The sequence below is a fragment of the Rhinolophus sinicus genome, linkage group LG05 (assembly GCF_036562045.2).
Source record: "Rhinolophus sinicus isolate RSC01 linkage group LG05, ASM3656204v1, whole genome shotgun sequence".
Classification (NCBI taxonomy): Eukaryota; Metazoa; Chordata; class Mammalia; order Chiroptera; family Rhinolophidae; genus Rhinolophus; species Rhinolophus sinicus.
In genome coordinates this window covers 35077548-35098129 of record NC_133755.1, presented here as the reverse complement: position 1 = coordinate 35098129, position 20582 = coordinate 35077548, and the positions used below count along the sequence as shown (strand labels likewise).

General features: G+C 35.9%; 1 protein-coding gene across 27 annotated transcripts in view; it reads left to right on the top strand.

Moving 5' to 3' along the window:
- The window catches only part of NRXN1 (neurexin 1), a 1055762-nt gene that overhangs the window by 445449 nt on the left and 589731 nt on the right, over positions 1-20582 (top strand). For all 27 annotated transcript variants that reach the window (XM_074331970.1, XM_019719348.2, XM_074331968.1 and 24 more), the window contains one exon: positions 18092-18530. In XM_074331970.1, the coding sequence (XP_074188071.1) occupies positions 18092-18530 (439 nt within the window). The remainder of the gene's footprint in view (positions 1-18091; positions 18531-20582) is intronic.

The following is a 20582-nucleotide window of genomic DNA, read 5'->3' as shown; positions in this document are numbered from 1 at the left end:
TCCCCAGGAAATACTGAAAAAGTTTATTAGGAAAGTTAATCCTTGTGCTTGGTTTGTAGCTTAATGACCAGCCATCTTTTATGTGCAGAGTTACAGAGAGAAGCAGTTGAAAAAATCTACCCAGCTATTTCTTTCCCATCATTTCAAAAGCAGCTTTTACATCAATGTGCACCCAGTTTTTTTTTTCTTTTTCTTTGTAATTCACATATTGTCATAGCCCAGGAGGCAGTGTAGTGTGTAGTGGTTAGGAGCTAGGAGTGAGTGCTGGAGTCACGTTGTCTGGGTTCCAATCTCCTCCTTAACTAGCTCTGCAGCTATGACTTGGTTGGGCTGAGCCACTTCAGCTTCCTGCCACTCGGTTTCTTTATTTGTGAAATGGGGATGATGCTAGAAGTTACCACATGTGACTATCAGTATACAAATGAAAGGAAAATATCCCTACAGAGTTCTGTGTGAAATTCCTGGCACATAGAACATTATCCAATAAACGGTAGCTATTATTATTATGCAGCTGAGAAACTCAATTATCAAGGAAACCTAAATTTTCTATCACATTTTTTTTGGAAGCTACTCAGTTTTACATCCTTTGGGGGCTCCATCTCCAATGAACTGTTCCATTCCTAATCTCTACTTGTTTGTGATATGGACAGAAATAGTGTCATATTTAATCGTGAGCCTCAAAATGTAAACATACCTTCTAGGACGTTTGTATTTCTCACAAACCAACGAAAAAAATTGCACCAGTGGGTAAGACATTTCCTATCCGGGTCCTTCTTCTGAGATCCAGAAGGCAGAAGTCCACATTCTTGACTTTGGATTTGTAACATTATTTTTGTTTCTGTTTCTGTCTTGTCACATTCTATGAACTGTGTAGTTCCTAACTGCCTCCATCAGGTTGGGAGCTCCTCAAGGTCAGGGACGGGGTCTGTTTTGGGTGCCTGGCCTAGCCCCTGACACAAAGTCTACAAATTGAAAGTGTTTCCCCAGTCATCCTCATATCTGATAGGAATTTTATATATGAATACATTTTATATACATTATATGAATACATTTATATACATTATATATGAATACATTATATATGAATACATTTTAGGTTCACCTTAAATGCACTTTTGCATGTCGTTCAATTCTGTATCACGTGAGGCAAGACTAGAAATAAAGACTCAAAATACTGTGAGGAAAAGAGGATAGTTTTTATTCCCACTGATCAGATGAGAAAACTGTAAAGGTACTTACCCAAATTCATACAGTTAATGGCAGAGCTGAAACTAGAACCAAAATTTCTCAATATTTTGAAACTCATTCTAATACCTAATAAGTTCTGTCTGGTGCGAAAATGAATAATCCTAAAGATGAATGTTGGCTATGGGAAAAGAAAGTTAGGTTTTTTTTCCACACACTTCTCCATTCCTCAGAAGTTGTCAGGGTCCATTAATTTGTTAGAACTCATTTGTTGGGATTTAGTGTAATATAATGGAATGAGCTTTTACTAGCTGTGTGACTTTGGAAAAGTTACTTAAACTCTGAACTTTGATTACCATATTTGAAAATGGGGGTATTAAAAAAAACCTACCTTGGAGAATTTGATTAAATGATTAATGATCATGGCTGCAATGCATATTGACTGGCACATAACTGGTCACAAATTAATGACAGCTATTATTGCTATCATTAACTATGAGATTACTAATGTAACACTCCTAAGAGAGGGGCTAAATAAGTCTACTTTTATGCAAGAACACACTAAGAGATATGTTTGCAAAAGCAGAAAAAGCCAGAGCAGACGAGGAAGACCCTTATATTTTAAAAAGAAAATAGCATAATTATATTCTTTTTGCCCCGAGTGCATTGGAAAGAACTGCTCGCAGCAGAATTCAGCACAGCGTCATATTTCTCCCATCTGGTGTTGACCACATATATTAAGAGTCAGAAAGCTTTCACTATATAGACAGACTTGCTATTAGAGCAGGATGTGAGTAGGAAGGATATAAAAAAATTATGCAATTTAAAGAAGATATGCAGAAAAAGATGTAAATTGTTTATTTTGTCTGGTACTGAACTTGTTCTTAATTTCCCATTCCTGCTAATGGTGGTTTGAAAGCAGGTGGTACGGAAACTTTCCAATTTTAGATCACTCATTTTCTTTTTGTTTAAAAAGCATTTATTTCAAGTAAATATTCAGTCAATTCAGATTTCAAATTCTCTATCAAAGTTTTTCTTCCTCTTAAGGGGTACTTTCTCTTTTCTCCATTCTCAGGATCTTGGGAAGGGATTTCTGGTCTCTAGCCAACTTTTAGGGACTCAGACATGGGTGAGCCTGGCTAGTCATTTGGGTCTGTGTGGACATACACTCTTCAGGTTGTGGGACATCGTGACTGCCTTCATGTCCAAGATTCCAGAAGCCTCCTTGTCTGTGCCCCAGACCTCATCGTCCCTTGTTCCTCCGCTGCCTCTGGGTCCACCGGGGGAGCCCAAGAACTTTTCTGCAAACTTCTGGAGTTTTGGGGGCTTCCCTAGGGTACCCCCTTCTTGCCATTACCACCTCTACTGTCAGGCCTTGTTAGATAAAATGCCTTGCCAAAATCAGGGCTTCTCTGCGAGGCTTTCAGATTTCCCAGGGGAGTGTGGTACCAGCACCAGTATTTTCTGGATTCTCCTGTCATATCTGGGTATTCAGTCTTCTTAAGGCTCAGCTCTGGTGAGGAGGAGGGCCAGTCCATCTCCCTCCTCTTCCCTTTGTTTTCTCCCTCTTTCTAAGCTCCCTCCTCCCCCAACCATCTGGATGTTTTTCTCCTTCCTGTGTGGCAGGAACTTCCCCTGAGCTATTTGCTGCTGTGTGGTTTGTTCTGTGGTTCATGGGCACCCCCCAACCTGTAGTGAAATGTTGAAGTGCACAAATCCTTGTAGATATTTCCTTTTCCTCTCAAAAATCGTGGCAAATAAATAAATACTAATTTTATGATCTCACTATGGACTTAAAAAGACTTGATCAGACCCCAAGCTGAGCAGGACTGCACATTTCTCAAATGGGTTCGGCCTAGATTTAGTGGGTGGGGACTCAAGATACAGGAAGAAAAAAGATATTTCTCTAGATAGAAATGTCCTGTGACAATTAGGAATTACGATTACAAAGGATACATTTTCATGGGTCTAACCTCTAACAAATTTTATCTCCATTGCATCTGAGAATGTAAAAGTCACTTCTTTTTAGGCCCCCTCAGGATCTGGAAGACTTAATACATTTTTTTTTTTTTTCAAATTGCTAACTTAATTGATTGAGTTTCCTTCACTATGCAAATCTAGTCTTGAATGAGGGAATATAAATATAAATATATATATATAAATATATACCATATATATATATGGTAGCTATTAGAGGTGTGCTTCTATTCTTTTAAGCATCACTGTTGAAAACATTTTATATTTTAATAATTTAAACTAATGTCTCCTTTAGAGACTCCCTGGTGTCAACAGGATTCATCAAGAAATTAATCCTTTGGCTTTATAGCTAAAGCTATGACCAGTAAATGCTAATTTTTTGCTCCAGTGTAGACATTCTGATTTTGGATTTAAACTTAGGCCGGCTTCTCAAAGAGACTCTTCATTTGCTAAGCAATCTCCTGTGTCCTGGTCAAGAACAGCTAAATACTGTAACTCAGTGACTGCCCAAACCACTTATTTTATCCCCACCTTCCTTACTTGCAGTTCTCAAATCAATATGACTCTCAAGGTGATTTCAATGTCAAGTCATTGATATGTATGTGTGTGTGTGTGTGTATATATATATATATATACATATACATATACATATACATATACATATAGTGGTACCTTGGTTTTCAAACATCTCTGTTGACAAGCATTTCGGTTTACTAATGCTGTAAATTTTATGGATCTATGGTATTATTAGATAGTAAAATTCATATATATATATATATATATATATATACACACACACACACACACACGTATATATGTTGAAATTTTGACTACTTTCTGTAAAGGTTTATGTCAAGATCTTTATTATCAGAGTAATTGTTAATAAAGCTAACTGCATTGTAGGGTTGAGTGGGGTAGCAGATTGAGGTAGAAATAATGCTAGATCACTTGGTCTTTGAAGGGCTTAGTGCACTTCTGTAAATATTGTTAAGAGCAAGGGCCTTGGATCCAGACTGCCTGGGTTTGAAACGTGGTTCTGCCATTTACAACATGAACTGATCTGTATAATGGGGACTCCATTTCTACCAGAGTCACCATGTTGCATTGCTCCACAGACACTGTCATCTAATGAATGCACCACAGGGGGTTCTGCCGCGATGTCCCTGCTTGTCTATCTCAGTGTGTTGTCCTGAGGATTAAATGAGGAAAGTGCTTAAAATAGTGTCTGAAGAGCGCTCTGTAAATGTTGGTATTATTATCCTTTGGGTCAAAGTGGTTTTATTAATGACTAGTACACCTTCTAATTAATAGTGTTCTAATTTTAATACTATCTAATGATTTATTTCCCCCGTAAGTACTTCCTGTTGCTGACATTTATTCTAATAAATAGATTTCCAACAGATTAAATTGGGATCTTTAATCCTAGAAAAATACTTTATGCAGTGCTGTATTGGGCTGTATTTGAGTCTGAGGCAAAGGGGACAACCAGTAATACTGACCTTATCCTTACTTAAAATGTTAATATTTTATTCATCATGAACTTTTTTTTCATTAACTTCAAAAAATATTGTATTGAAATATTATTTGTCTTAATTCCTGAGTTTTTAGCATTTTCCCTCCCCCTTATTTTTTATATCCAAGGTGAGTGCCCTACTCGCCTCATTCATGTCTCCCTAATCCTGGCCCTGCTGTACTGGACTTCATCTGTTATAATGAAAAACAATTAAACAAACAAACTGAAAAAAAACATGTCACCTATCTGAATGCGGTTGGTGCATCACTATTCTCTTGCTCACTTGAGGAGGCTGTAGTAACCAAATCTAAATCTAGACCCTGGCAGCTGACCGTTAGAATGTCATTCCTACTAATGCTAAATCTCGTTTTATTTGTTTTTTTTTTTTTTTTTTTTTTGCTTTTTTTATTTTCTACTTACAAGATAACTTAGAAAATCTTAGTTTAAGAAATTATTGAAATTCAAAACAAGTTTTGTACTCCCTTGAAAACATGGTCAGGTAATTTGGCACTAAGAGTTGAAATGAGCACAAAATAAGTGGAACACCAAATCAGAGTACCATAGCACAGCTGTGAGAATAATTATCCTGAAATCAAGAGAGAAAGAGAATAGGATGGAACCTAAAAGGGATTTTTGACCAGTAGTGTTAAGAAAAACCACAACTAGTCAAATGAGCCACTTGGTGGAGAAAGAGAAAAGGCATAAAGTGTCCTTTTGCTTATTGGTAATGAGGTTGAGAAAATGTGCTCAGGACCAGTGCTAGCTAAGTATACAGGAGCGCAGCTAGTATCCTCTGGGATGATGGAGAGCAGGTACTAAAAACCACATCGATGAATTTGGAATCAGGTACACGTTGAGTTCAATTCCTGTTTGGTCAACTATTAGCTACACAGTTTGGACAAGATACTTCATTTAAATTCTCTGAGCCTTAGCATAGGGATAAAAACACCTACTTCACCAGATTGTTCTTAGAAATATGAAAGTTTATGTAATGTAGCTATAAAGGCGTGGGCCGTATAGAAGGTGCTTAGCGGCTCCTTATTGATGCTGTTATGGTTCACACTGATATGTCAAGCAACATACCAGCTCATCAAGTATATTAAGAGCAGTGAGTATATATGGCCAATCACAGTGAATTGTGTGCTGTGGGTAGTTCAATCCTGAGCTGGGGTAGAAGACAGCCCAGTGAATTGGCCAGAAGATAGCACATGTGTCCCTTTAGCCACCTGAGGGGTAGCCAACCTTGCATCGGAATAAAGCAAGAAAATGGCACCAGACAGGAACCCAGGGAGCCAGTCAGGCCTCTGCTTACCAAAGAAGAATGCAGAGAGCCTTCAGTAAAGCAGTAGAGAAATAAGCTACTTTTAGGCGAAAAGATAAAGCAAGGCTGACTCTGGAAATTGTTCTTACAGAGGGAAAGGTGTTGGGACATGGGCTGGCCGAGTGCAGTGAGCTGAAAGGGAGGAGCAGATGACAACAATACCTGGGAGATGACTGCAAGAGGCCCTTATTCCACACAAGACTGAGTATTCTCAGTAATGACAAGTAGGCTGGTGCTCTCTATCTTAAATTGCTGAAAATACTTACATTCTCATCTTTATTTTTTTCAAACTAGTGTTTAATGAAAAAAAAAAAAAAGTGGATTTGGGACTTCTCAGACCCCAGGTAACATTATAGGGCGTTTTCTTGGTCGCAGTCCTCAGAGAAAAATTACTTGGTAACCAATGCTTATACAATGTCTAGGTATCTGGCCCAAGCATTTAAAAAATGTAGCCTTCTGGATATTTGGTCTAAAATGCTTAGCAGTTACTGTTGTCATTTAAAAAATAATAATTATAGATTATTTCTTAATTGAAATGAATAAACATTATATCTTTCAATCACTTAAAAATGTAGGTTTAGACTGATCTTCCTTTTCTAAGGAAAAACATGAGAAATTAACATAAGACTTCATTTGTTTTTTATTCTTTTTTTTCTCTTAGCAACTAATGAGTTTTCTAAGCAATCGATAAATTTAAGCATGCTGTCATCCTCCAAAGCAAGGAGGATCCTCCCATTTCTCTCCGGAAATTGCAAAGCATGTCCCCCCTTCCATTCATGGGTTACCAGAGATATCTGGATCTAGCATTCATTGAATCCTGCACACCAAAGTGAGTTTTCCTTGGATTGTGTGAGGGTGTAGTCTGTAGTTTTTATTTTAGTGAATTTTCCTTGGCAAAAGCCTTGCTCCTGCCTGGGAGCTGATTGAGCTTCCGTAGAGCCAATATGTTTCTCAGTTCTCCAATTTAAATGCTGCCAAGGATTTCCTAACGTGTGCCATGAGAAATTTAGCAGCACATGAAATTCCATTCATTAAATAAACAGTTAACTAAGCAACCCTTGGCAAAAGGCACAACCCATCTGACATTTGAAGCACTTGGGACTTTCCAAAGGAAATAATTAAAGAATGCATTAGGAAGAAATACCCCAGTGCTTAGCAGTCATAGTTGAAAAGTAGCAATTCCCAACATGGAGTCTTTATACTTTCTAGGTTCTTTGAAATTACAAATGCAAGTGATATATGCTCAATTTTTCAACAACAGTGGAAAAGGCTACGTACTTACCAACTCATAGCACAAGCTAAATAAACCATGTGTTTGCATCAGGCTATAATTCTGTCAACTCAGTGTCATTATAGAGGCGATCTCATTTTGTCATTTAGATGCCTTTGATAAATTTAAAATGATCAAATTAAGTATCCCTTCATAAACACTATTTGTATAGTAGATGAAATCTTTCAAAATGTAGAGTTCATAGGAGACAAGAAATAGAGTTATGAATTTTGGGAAGTATTCATGTAAACATGATTTGAAGGTGATTAATTACTTCACAGAATGCCACTTTTCAGAGAACTAATCACTTATTTACTTAAATAACTAGCACTCCCCTGTTAAACATTTAAAGATCTACATTTAAGACCATAATAGTAATGATGATGGCTACTCTTTACTCAGCACCCAAGACCAAGCACTCAGTACTATAGCTGCTTAAATAATACTTCAAAGTAAGTGTTAATAACCTAATTTGATAAAGAGTTAAACTACTATAGAGAGGCCAAAGAACTTGCCCAGGGCAGTGTAACTGGTTAAGTAGCAGAGTAGGAATTCAAACCTAGTGTTGTTTGAATCTCTGTCCATGTCCATAGCCATGTTCAAAACCATATTCACATGTATATGCTGGGGGTGCTAAAAAAATGGACACATTTTAAGAGAAGGTATCTATGTATCACCTTTAGAAGTTGAATTGAATTACCATAGCAATGTGTAGTATGACGTTCTCTCAAAAGATGGCATTAATCAAATGAATGCTAGCATCATTCATTGTATTACAGTTTTAATACAGTTTTTTTTTTTCTTTCTTAAAATGTGTATACATTTTTTTGGCACCCTCTGTATATACATAGTTATCATATAACGAATTGTCTTCAAATAATATTAAAATTACCGAACATATTTTTACACACAACTTCTCAGGAACAAGTCTATTTTGCAAAATCTTTTCATCGCAGGTGCTAAAAACAACAGCATCGCTGTCATATGTGTCAGCTTCCCCTGTTTCCTGTGAGGGTTCTCAGGTGGAGATGTGATTGAGAAGTAAAGGCCAAGAGCCAGGGCAAGAAAGGAGATGCATACAACTTGAGTACAATAATCACAAACTAGATATCCAGCTCTTGAAATCTTACATCATGGAAGCTTAATAGAGCCCTGCAGGTTTTATTGCTGAAGGGAGCTTAACTACCATAAAAAGAATACCATGGAAAGAAAACCAGAAAGCATTACATAGTCTCTTCCTGGCTCTGGAAACAGGCATTCGTGTTCTGCCTTGTCCACAACTTACTGGTTCCACACGTACTAGCTGTGAGTCTTTGGGCAAGTGGTGTCGCCTTTTGAAAAGAATCACATTAAGGTGGGGTCAGAGAGCACTTTTCTTTCTCCCGCACTGAGGGTCGTTTGTCCAGTCCTCCAAATCTCTTTGATGAGCTGGCCACCCACTCCTGGTGTTTTACTGCAAGAAGCTCTACCAGGGCCTTGTGGTTATCAGAAAAGAATTAGTGAGCTAATTCACTGTTTTTCCTGACTTTATTTTTCGCTGCAGTTGTAATACTATCCTCCAACTAATAAATATAATTTTCTGACATCAGGCCAGATTCACGGATATGTTCAAATCAAAATTATTATAATCATTTATGAATTATAACTTTACAATTATACTAAGAATGCAATTCTAAGCAAGATAAAATTTCCTTTTGACATTCCAAATTCTCTTCACATGAATTTAAATAAATAATTTGCCACCAGCTTTGTCTTGCTACATTTTGGAAAGCTAGATCAGAGCAACTTGAATAGTTCTGTTATATATGTTTATCTTATTGATGCAGAAAACAAAAACCTCTATGCGATGCAATGTATAAGCATTGTTAGAATAATGTAAATAGCTTGGTAGGAGGGGCCTAACATAAATTAGCATATATTATAAAGTTATGATAATTAAATGAAGTAGAAATGGATCACAGAAAAAAAAAAGAAAAAAGAAAAGAAACAGCTCAATAAAACATAATAGAATGATCAGGAAAGAACCTTGTATATATAAGCAGTTAATGTGTGGTAGCCCTTTACAAATCAGTAGAAAAACGAGGAATTATTCAAAATGTGTGCCGGCTCAAATAAATAACTATTTGGACAAGGGCACTCAGTTTGGATTTTCCCCTTAAAAGAGAAGATAAATATTTTCAAAAACATTAAAAAGATGTACATACAAGCACATAAAATTAAGTAATAAATATTTTACATGAAAATATGTTTATCAAATCTCTCGGGGGAGGACTTTCTAAGGTAAAAAGTGATGAACACAACCAAAAATGATTGTAGATTCAAATATTAAAACTGGCTTATCCCAAACATACACCATGTTACCGCAGGTCAATGGGCAAGGAAAGACTATGTAGTAAATAGTATGATATATATGTAAAATTAGATGATAGAAGGAGTTTCACTGAGCTCCTGAGGCCGGGTAAGCAAAAGAACTTCAGATGGCTAATATAGACATAGCATTTGGTGCCACTATTTTGTTATTATCAGTTTGAAGCTAACATTCCTGATTCAAGGGAAAATATGTTCCCTGAAAAATAATAATAATGTCAATGATTTTTCTCATTGAGACTGGCAGAGGATGAAAATTTTTTTTTAGGTAAAACAGATACACTTTATCCTTACTAGCAGCATCTGCCTGCTTGTAATAGAAGCTTTAAACCCTAATTTATGGGGTGTTAACGTTCTGCAAGACTATGAAAGACTGATGCTGAAAATATCTACATCACTTAGTTGCAAAATAACAGTAAACATCGCAAGTTTATTGTTTCTAGTTAGCTTTTTCAATGTCTTTCGAAATGCCATTACTGGGGAAAATAACTTCAAGATTTTTCACCCTTGGGACTTTTGTTTTTATATTTGAGTGTCAGCTTATTGTGATGCTAACACAGTTTTAAAGTTCCAATTGCCTTGACATTGGTTACAGTCCCCTTTGTGCCGTGTTGCTGAAAAGAGGGCTGCTCTTCATTTGTAGTTGCTCAGGGGCCTCTCATCATCCTGCACCTATGCTAGAGATCGTGCCTTGTTCTATTTATTTATTTTAACAAAGTTCAAAGAACACTGAAGTCCCCAATCCTTGTTCATGATCAGAGCTGGATGACAACTGGGACAGTCCTTCAGCTTATCTGAGCCTTAGTTTCCTCATCTGAAAATAAGAGGCTGGATCTAGTTTTCAGTTTTTATTTTTTATTTTTTTTAAAACTGGCATCTCAAATCTCCCATTACTGACAATAGTTCCTTTTTCCAATATTTTTTTCCCCCAGAAGCATGATTGAATTACTGAATCTTTAAAGTGAGAAAAGTAGACATTACTGTTTAATGCAACTCAAGGTCTTTTGTCACAACCCATATGCTACTGAAAGCTTCATTAAATAGAGCTATTAGCCCAGGGACCACACAGTGGTCTTCCCACAGCTAACTTGTACAGATGGTGTCCAGTGTTGTCTAAATAACTTTAGGCATTTCACCGATGGTGGAATGAGGAAAGGACAAGGCAAGATGGTTTTCTTTTCCTTTTGTTTTTCTTCTTCTTTTTATGGATAGTATGTATTTGATCATGTTTAATTGGAGCTAAGCCAAAAGATTTATTTCTCTACATTGCTTACACAAAATATTTTTCCTCTCTCCAAATGTCAACTAATTTTTGCTTTCACAGTAAATGAGTGACATGCCTTTATTGAGAAATTATGTTATTGTAGTCTGTTTTTACATTATATTATCATTATTATTATTAATTTATTTTTTGGTATGGGGAAAGTTTCAATTTAGGTGAAAATTTGATCTGCACATAATCTCGAAGTAGAATTAGATTATGGGGGGGAACCCAGCAACCCCTCCCCCCAAAAAAGAAAAAATCTCTTGACTTTTAAAATGCCTTATGTAACTCTCCTTAAAATTGGATTTTCTCAATGCTACGTATTGATTTTAAAGGATTTGCGCTACTTTGTACAGGGCTTGTACATTTCCTACACTTCCCTTGCTATCTGCTACCCCTTCTCTGATCCACCCCAAATATATAAGTCCCTGCAACTGGATACACATCTGCCTCAAGTGGACATATTCAAATTATAGATGAAAATGTCTCTGGTGTGACATTCTCAGAAAAGCTAAAATCCTATTAGTCCCTTGGCCAGTTAAGTTCAACAAACATTCTTTTGTTTGTTTGTTTGTTTTACCTTTTTACTATAAGCAGAATCTGTGTTAGATTCTCAGTGAAAGAAAATGAATTGCATAAGAAAGTTGATCTTAGGTGGACTATTGAGTACAATGATTAAGAAAAATAAAAAAGGACTACATTTCCTCTACTCTGCTTTTATATTTATCTCTTCGTGGTGACAGGAATGCTGAGGAAAATCTGTTTAATTTTCTACTTTTTTAAATCGTAAAATGATCCCCCCCTTTTTTTCCCCCTGACTATAGCCTTTCCTTTGTAGTGTGCCAAGCCTATAAGTGCTAAAATTTGTTTTTAGGCCAAGACATTTTTCAGTGCAAATGAGTAAAACCCTATGTGTGTCTTAACCAAGAATTCTCTAATTTAATACATGTGTATACTTTTTTCTGGGCATAATAATAGCAGGTTTGACATGTTACATATACACATGTTTACAATGGGTAATGTATAAACTTTGTGTGTATTTATGTGTGTCCAGATATCATTTACACATTACCAATATATATACCAATAGCAAATATTCAAGATAAATTAAACCAGTTCATTCTCAGCGGACCATGTTCTTCTACTGGACTGGGCATATATACAAGGGTGTGATTAAAATTTTATTTTCTTCAGTACCTTACCTAAAAAGTACTTGTCTGATTAAACTGAAAATTTGGGGATTGAAAACATAATTTCAAAATAATAAGTAAGTTAATGTTAGACATGAAAGTTGGAATACATTTTATTTCCTTTTTTGAGCTGTTCCTTATCTGGGTCATAGCAAAACAAATGCAATTTATTTTCTCCTTGTTGGGTGGCCCTTGTCTGTTCAATTACTGGCTAACTCTTAGTTGTATTTTGAAATAAGCACATTGCTATAAATAGATGATACATGAACAGATCACAGATAGGAGAAAAGAAGAATTAAATTTGCCATTTGAAATATTCTCACTTTTTTTCTTAATAGAGTAAAAGCATTAAATGTATTTAAAACAAACCAAAACATAAAACTAAAATGATAGTCCTCTTAGATAATTCTTAAACTTCATGGACTTTTAGAATATACATATCAATCTATATATCTGTCTATATACTCGTATATCTCATAAATGACATGCCTGTTGAAAAACTATGTTAGAGTCCTGCAAACAGAGAAATAATCCCCTGTGCTTAAACCACACTTGAAGAGACATTTTAATCTAGAAGCACATGAAAAATTCTTCTGCTCAATTGTCGTATTTGATTCATTTAGATATATTTTAATGTGGACAAATGGAAGGAAAAATACTAGTTTGGGGAATAATCCATACAGCTTGTAACAAGGTCATCCTGGTGGCAAATAGGTGTTTGATTGTGAATCTCCTGCTTAGAACTGCTGTCAAAAACCAAGTGAAATTTCCTGCTGAGACACTAAGAGAAAGTTTGAAGTTAGCATCATTAAATGTTCAAACAGAGTATTAGACACCGCCATGACACAACGCGTTCAGTGAGCTTTGTGCCTCCGCGTGTTTAATAGTAAAATAGGATAATGTTGCTTATTTCCTAGGAAGCCTGTGAGGAGTAAACACAGGTACACATAAATGTTCTGAAACGGAGCCTGACACAAAGTAAACTTTCCATAAATCTGAACATGCTGTTGTGGTTGTGGTAGTTTTTGTTGTTAAGTGTCACCTTTCTGAAAGCCTCTCATGAGTGAAAGTGAAAGTCCCAGGATTGCTGGCTTCCTATGTATATTTTCTGGCTAAGAAACCTCATCTACAGAGAAAGACTGCAGTGTCCTTCAAACTACATTATAAATATCGGGATACGAAAGCAGGCCCCGATCTGCCTTGATCTCTTTGATCCTGCTGCTCTATGAATTACTTGAAAACACTGACCAATCATCTACTTTTTGCCATGTTACTCTTGTTATAACATTTATATTGTACAACTCCATTAACTCACTGTAACAATAATATTGTCATTCATAAGAGGAACGACATGAATAAGACCACCTACTATTTACTTGAGCGCTTACTCTGTGCCAGACCCTGTTCTTAGCAATTTAGTTGAAATATGTTTATTTGTTACAACAACCCTAATGCCGTAGATATTGTTATCCCATGTTACAGATAAAACTGAGCCTCTGTGGGGTTGAAGGACTTGCACAAAGTCACAGGAATACAAGTGGGTGAACTGGAATTCTTTCTGAAATGTGACTTGAGAACCAGACTCTTAGGCCTCACTTACTATTGTTCCCAAGAAAAGAAGAGAAAACCAAGACTCAGATTAAAATGTTCTCTCAGGGAGGGTCACGACAGAGTCTAAATCTCTACATAGATCTTTGATTCTAATCAGTGCTCATTCCCCCCCCCATGCTCTTATAAAGCATGAAAAACCTTGATCAATGGATGTTAATTAACTAATTAATTCAAGAGCCTCATTAAAACTTCTAAATGGAAACATATACTGTAACAACAGCAACAACAAAAAACATTGTCTGAGTGGCAAGTTTTTTTTCCTACTGATGTACTTATTTCACACCCTTTCACCTTCTGTGGAAAGAGTCTTAGCTATGAGCTACCAGTTCTTTAATACCATTTGTATAAACCTTGGATATAATCCTTGAGGTGTGTCTGTGTTCCTAAGGACGTAGTGAACATTCTCTTTACTAGTGGATGAGTGTTTTGATGTATATTAGAATAGAGAACAATAGCCTAGCATCAAAACCACAACTGAAAAAGCCAGAAAAAGATAAGGAACAATAGGGCATCCTGTACCTCTGCCCCATATCACATAGATTGAAGGGAGAGAAGCTCAAGGATTAATGGATTTGACATGCCTTTCCTTTTAAGATGTCTGTTTTAGAAATTAAGAAACTGAGTCATAGAGACGTTAGGCAACTTGACTTAGGTAATAGCTTTGTGACTAAACTTGGTCTATATCCAGACTATCAAACTTCTATTCTTTAGACTGTTTATTTCTGCTGCCGTTTTAGGATGACTATCAAGACCAAACAAAATACTCAGTGACGGTCTACTTCAAATTTCAACACTAAAAACAAAAATGTATTACTCCATTCTTCCATATTTAAGTGTGAGGGACATTTAAAAAATTCTCACCAATGTTGCAGGAAAGGGAAAGTATCATCATAGCAATGTATGAAAATTATATGACAGTTAAAAGAAAAAGAAATAAACAAAAAAAGCCCCTAAAACAGCAAATGGCAGATCAATGACCGAAAAACCTAAGGCCTCTTTTATACGTTTCTATCCCTTTGTGACTTACAAGTTCATGAAGCAGAGAAGTGAAATTTGACATTTTGAATTAGTCTTCAAAAAATAAAAAAAAATCAACATTTCAAAAGAAATCTTGATTCTGTAACAGACCTGAAATAGTATGCAATAATATCATCACCAATTGTTAAGATGACAGAGTATGTAGAGATTTGTTGAAAGCTTATTAAATAAATTACAACTTTTGATATAAGAAAAATGATAAATGAATAATTGTAAAGGACTGAGAAACATTATATCTCAGAAAGAAGCAAAAAAGAGCTTGCATGTGAATTTTTAGAAGATTTGGAGTGCTCACTGGCTACTCCTTATTATTATAATTGAACTATATTGAGATCATTTTAAGGTAAATCTAACTTTAGAAAAGCAGGGTGATTATGAAATCTGGGTCAGGTGAAGTAATAGTGTAGTGCTCAGAGCTATCAGCCTGCCTATCCAAAATTGCTTTTCTGTCTTCTAGAGTCGCCTTTCAAAGAATACAAAATGAGAAGGGAAAAAAAAAAAAAAATACATTGTGCTTCTCAAGACTGTTCTTCTAGGAAAATGATTCTATCTCTGGAGAATTTTAACTCAGGTGTTTTTCACTCTAAAAGTAATTTATACTCCACAAAATGAGTTTGAAGGTGAAGTTTTCTAATACATAGGCCAGCTTGCCATTTATAACTGAACATGCACTAAAGTTTCTACATTTTCCTAGAAAAAAGGCTGAAATAGTAGCTAGGTTATGAGATTGGTTCACAGGACACATTCCATTATATTTTAACTATATTTATAAACGCTGTTGCTGATAATTGTCTGTAATCTGGGGATGAGGTTTTAAAATAAAAAGTAAAGGAAGAATTTTATTCAACTGCCAGCAAATATTTATTGTCTATTCTATGCCTGGCACTGACCTTGGTGCTGAGCTGTAGTGAGCAAGGTCACTGCCTGTATAAAGCATAGATTCTGATGAAGATTAGTTTTCCTTTTTGGGTGGGAGAGGCCGTGCATGGCTAACCCTAAGTAATATGATCAAAGGAATCCCTACTTTTTGTCTCCATTTCCCTGAACCTCCTTATCACCAGGGCACCCAGTTCATTCACGACATTATATATTTCTCACTGAAATTCCCACCTAGATTTGCCCTAACCGAAGATCCTTCAAATTTTTGGTAGCTGATGTGGGACTTATATGGAAATATATACCCGGCCTCATACCCATTTGCTCATGTGAGAAACACCCAATTGAATCTCAGTGGTTTTATTGCACAGGCACTGTGTTAGTGTTGATCAGAGTTATCATCTGCATCATTTTGGTCAGAAAATAACTAATTCCTGATCAACAACTATGTCAAAATATTCTCCAAATATTAAAATATAAGTCACCAGGACAATGAAAAAAAAAATATTGGGGTAGTTTGGAAATCATGGGGAGAGGTTATCAAACTTGGAAATCATCCATGGAAAGCATTTTCTCCCCTTGTAAAGATCACCAAAGAAAGGCAATTCTAAATCAACTACCCCAAAGCTTAATAGCCCTTTCTCTTGTTAAAGAAAGTATGCTTAAGATTTAATCTAACTCCTTTTTTTTGTTGCTGAAGTTCATTTTTCTCTTCTTTTGTTGTCAGTAGATGCTTGTTAAACCATTACACATATTTGTTCAAAGAATAAGGGATATCGTATTCTTTATCATAATCCTTCTTCGAGATAAAGGTAAACTGAAACACTAGGACACATTGGAAAGATGTGACTTAATGAGTTGGCACAAGTCAAGTATAAAAATACCAATTATATGAGTATGCTTAATTTCTAAATGTTTCCTTACAGTGGATTAATTTAGAATTAATATCTCTGTGTCAACTTAGTAAAGAGATGGTCATATTTATTATTATTCAGTTTGATGTAGTTGATAATCCTACAATGTGCCTGGCATTGGATTGAATGCCTTTATGTAGATTTTTTCACTTAACATGGATTTTCTTCTTTAATTGTTATAACCATCCTATGAAGTATTATCTCCCTATAAGACAGAAAAATAAGGCATAGAGATCACACAATTAGGCAATGCTGAAGTCGGAATTTGCACTTAGGGAGTCCAGTACCAGAGTGTGTACTCTTCATCACTGAAAAATAAAGTATCCATTAACAAACCATATCAGGAAACTCATCAGCCACACTGTCTTGGCTCAATTGGCTAAGGATCAACTGCTGTGCTGACCTAGTTAACTTTATAACACTAATCAGACTTAGGCTGTCTTATTTTTTCAGTTACATAAATATATTTTTATACATGGATAAATGAGTTTCGAACCAGAAAATGTTGGCTGCTGTGAAATTTTGAGTACTTTTAGAAGAATTAGATCGCTATATGGACATAGATAGCTATCCCTAAGTCATTATGATGTACATTTTTGAGAAATGTAATGATCCGTGGTATGTATTTTGTAGTAAAAAGGTGTGAATCTCTCTTTATCCTTCTGTCAAAATTGCTACAAATTTATTAAGGCGATATGACAGCAGATGCTTGATATTATGAGCCTTGCCAGTGGATTTGCCCAATGTCCTATTTGGAGTCCAAAAAACACCCTAGGACTATTAACAAGCAGTCCATGCCACCCACCACTTAGGGTGAAGTGCCTTGTGAAATGAGAGTGCAGCACAACTTTGTTCCACATCTGTGTACATTAAAAGTGAAATGGAACGCCAGTCACACAGGTTGAGTGGATGTAAACACCATGTTCCTTAGTTATGTAACGTTATTCAAACAGTTATTAATCTAGGGCAGGGCAAGAGAGAGTTTCTGCATCTTAATTGTATTTTAGGATTTTTCTGAGAAAATTGAGGATGTTTTCTACCGCAACTTGTGATTATCTTACAAATAATATATATTTCACCATGGATATATAGCCTATAGAAGACATCCTATATTTTAAGGGACTCATACAAAAGTATCTAATTTCAAATACCTTAGTGATGAGAAAACTGAAAAACCTCAATACTTATATTTAATAAACAAAGTATAATAAATAGCCAACTAATGAAAGCTAATGGCTTTTATAAATTCAAGTCTACACATGCTTGAAATAATAAAAACTACATGCAGATTTAATCAGATTTGAGTTAACTATAGGCAGTGTGTGTGTATGTGTGTGTGTGTGTGTGTGTATGTGTGTGTGTTGTGTAGACACATTATTTGAATGATATTAGATTGGAACCATTGATACTTGAATTTTATGTAGCTGAAAAATCTGTCTTATACATCAAACAGTACTAAACAGTTTATGTCTTTTCATGATCTAATTGCCAATTACATGAGCTGATGACAAGTTCTAAATATTAAAATTGGGGCCTAATTTCTCACTGCCATTCTGTCCCTACAGGTTGTGTATAAAAATAATGATGTAAGGCTGGAGTTATCTAGACTTGCCAAACAAGGAGACCCTAAGATGAAAATCCATGGAGTGGTGGCATTTAAATGTGAGAATGTTGCAACTTTGGACCCAATCACCTTTGAAACCCCAGAGTCTTTCATCTCTTTGCCTAAATGGAATGCAAAGAAAACAGGCTCCATATCATTTGACTTCCGCACAACAGAGCCAAATGGCCTCATCCTATTTAGCCATGGCAAGCCACGACACCAAAAGGATGCTAAGCACCCACAGATGATAAAGGTTGACTTCTTTGCTATTGAGATGCTGGATGGCCATCTCTACCTCCTCTTGGACATGGGATCAGGTACAATAAAAATCAGAGCCTTGCAGAAGAAGGTGAATGATGGAGAATGGTATCATGTGGACTTCCAGAGAGACGGACGGTCAGGTAATTTATCATTTTCCTATGATTTTTATCTGCTGGAATACTCCATCTACTCCTTTCCATACCTAAGGCATAAAAACCAAGACATATTAAAGATTTTCTGTATTTTTGTCTTTAGGGTAAAGAAAATTATCTGTTACTATTTCTGTTTCATATCATATAAGAATCAGAAGGAGCTAATTAATCATCATAGTTGAGCATCAAATCCCAAATGCTCAAATGGCTTCGTAAATGAATATTTATTGGATAATCAACTGCCAAATCTTGCAAGAAATTTTATCTTGAATTTACAAATGATAGAATTCAGGGTTCTGGTATTACCAATTATCTCTTATATCATTGGATGTTTGGAGGTGCCTAAAATGGCAAATATAAAATATGGAAAAAAAAAATGATCCACACATAAAATCCTTAGTGTAATACAGCACATTTTTTTATCCGAGTTGTATGTAGTATATCAATAACACTTTAATCAATACAGTAGGATTTCAAGGACACTGGCAAACTCTGCTGCCTTCCAAATAGCTTCTCTTTCTGATGAAAGATTTTTGGAATTCCACCAACAAGGATTTGTTCCCCTGGTTTCTTTTTGCTGCACCTTTTCCCTGAAGGTGTGTGTGTGTGTGTGTGTGTGTGTGTGTGTGTGTGTGTGTGGTGGGGAAAGAACGGGACTTATAACGCAGGTCTGAAGAAATAACATTTATTCACCCTGAAATTTTAGAGTGGATTAGAGAGTTTAGTAAGATGAGTAACATTAGATTTGGGTGGGGGCAAGAATCATCCAGGCAGAGGAAATAGCGTTTGTAGAAGCAGAGGGAAAGGGAAGGGCAATTTGTGTTAGGTAGATAACTACATATTATTTCTTTTACTTTGTTCAGTCAGTGCTCCCATATTCTGATTGTCCCTCTCACTTACAAATCAAATTATGTTCTTATAATAAAAGACAACTGAATTTAGACTTAACCATTCTCCTCCTCTCCCTCCCACATCTTCCTCATTAGCATATATATTATACTATTCACTCTGGATTTGCCGCTAAATAGCAGTGGAAGGTTTTTTCTGTGGGCCTGAATGTTTTCCTGTATTAAACATGTTGGGAAAGACCCAGTATTCACTGGATCCCAAACTCAGTGAAGGTGGATCAACAGAGATGGGATCTAGGACTCTTTATGTTTACAAAGCTTTCCAGGGGACTTAATAATCAGCCACATCTGGAAACCACAGATCAGATGACACTTAGTGCTTCTTTCAGAGCCAATAATCTGTGACAAGGGTGAGTCCTGGGGCTGAACTCCCCTTCTCAAACCCTCCTTTCATAGATTCCTTTATTACTTGTTTACTCCAGGGAACAGTTTCCTATTTTACTGTTATTCATGCCTTGTTTTCCTGATTATCAGTCAGGGAGATTATGTTAGCCTTCCTAGAAATATATTTTGTTTGCCCAATAAAATTAAAAAAAAAAAGAAAAAGGAATCTATGAAAACTAGGAGGGAGCTAGGGGTGAGCGGGGAGAACTGAAGGAAAGTCAGAACCCATTGCTCTGACCCCCAGGTATCTCAGAGAGTCAGTTTCTGATTCCTCACTCTCTGGAAACTTGGTCTCCCTGCTTTTTCATTTCCCTGAAGAAGTCCACAGGGATGACTAGTTACCATTCTATACAATCTGTGTACTATGTTATCATTAGTGTCTTAGATGATTGAGAGTAGACAGTAATGTTTTTCTTTTCTTTTCTTTTCTTTCTTTTTTTTTTATTGCCTGCTGTACTATACTGATTCCATTAGGAACTGGATTCTTCTTTGTTTTTCTGATTTAAACTGAGAAGAGTACATTGATTGGAATACATAAATATAACAATACAGTGACTCCCTTTGGTTCCCATTAGCCTATTTCTACCAGAATTAGCAGTTACTTTGCTACTTAGGAACTTTCAAACAGAAGACTTAAGAGGATGGGAGCATGAACTAATCTTGTGTTTTAAAATATTAACTTGTAGGTATTATAGATTGACTTAAAATGCATCTAGAGTAAAATTTTGAAATTGGCTTTTAAGAAAAT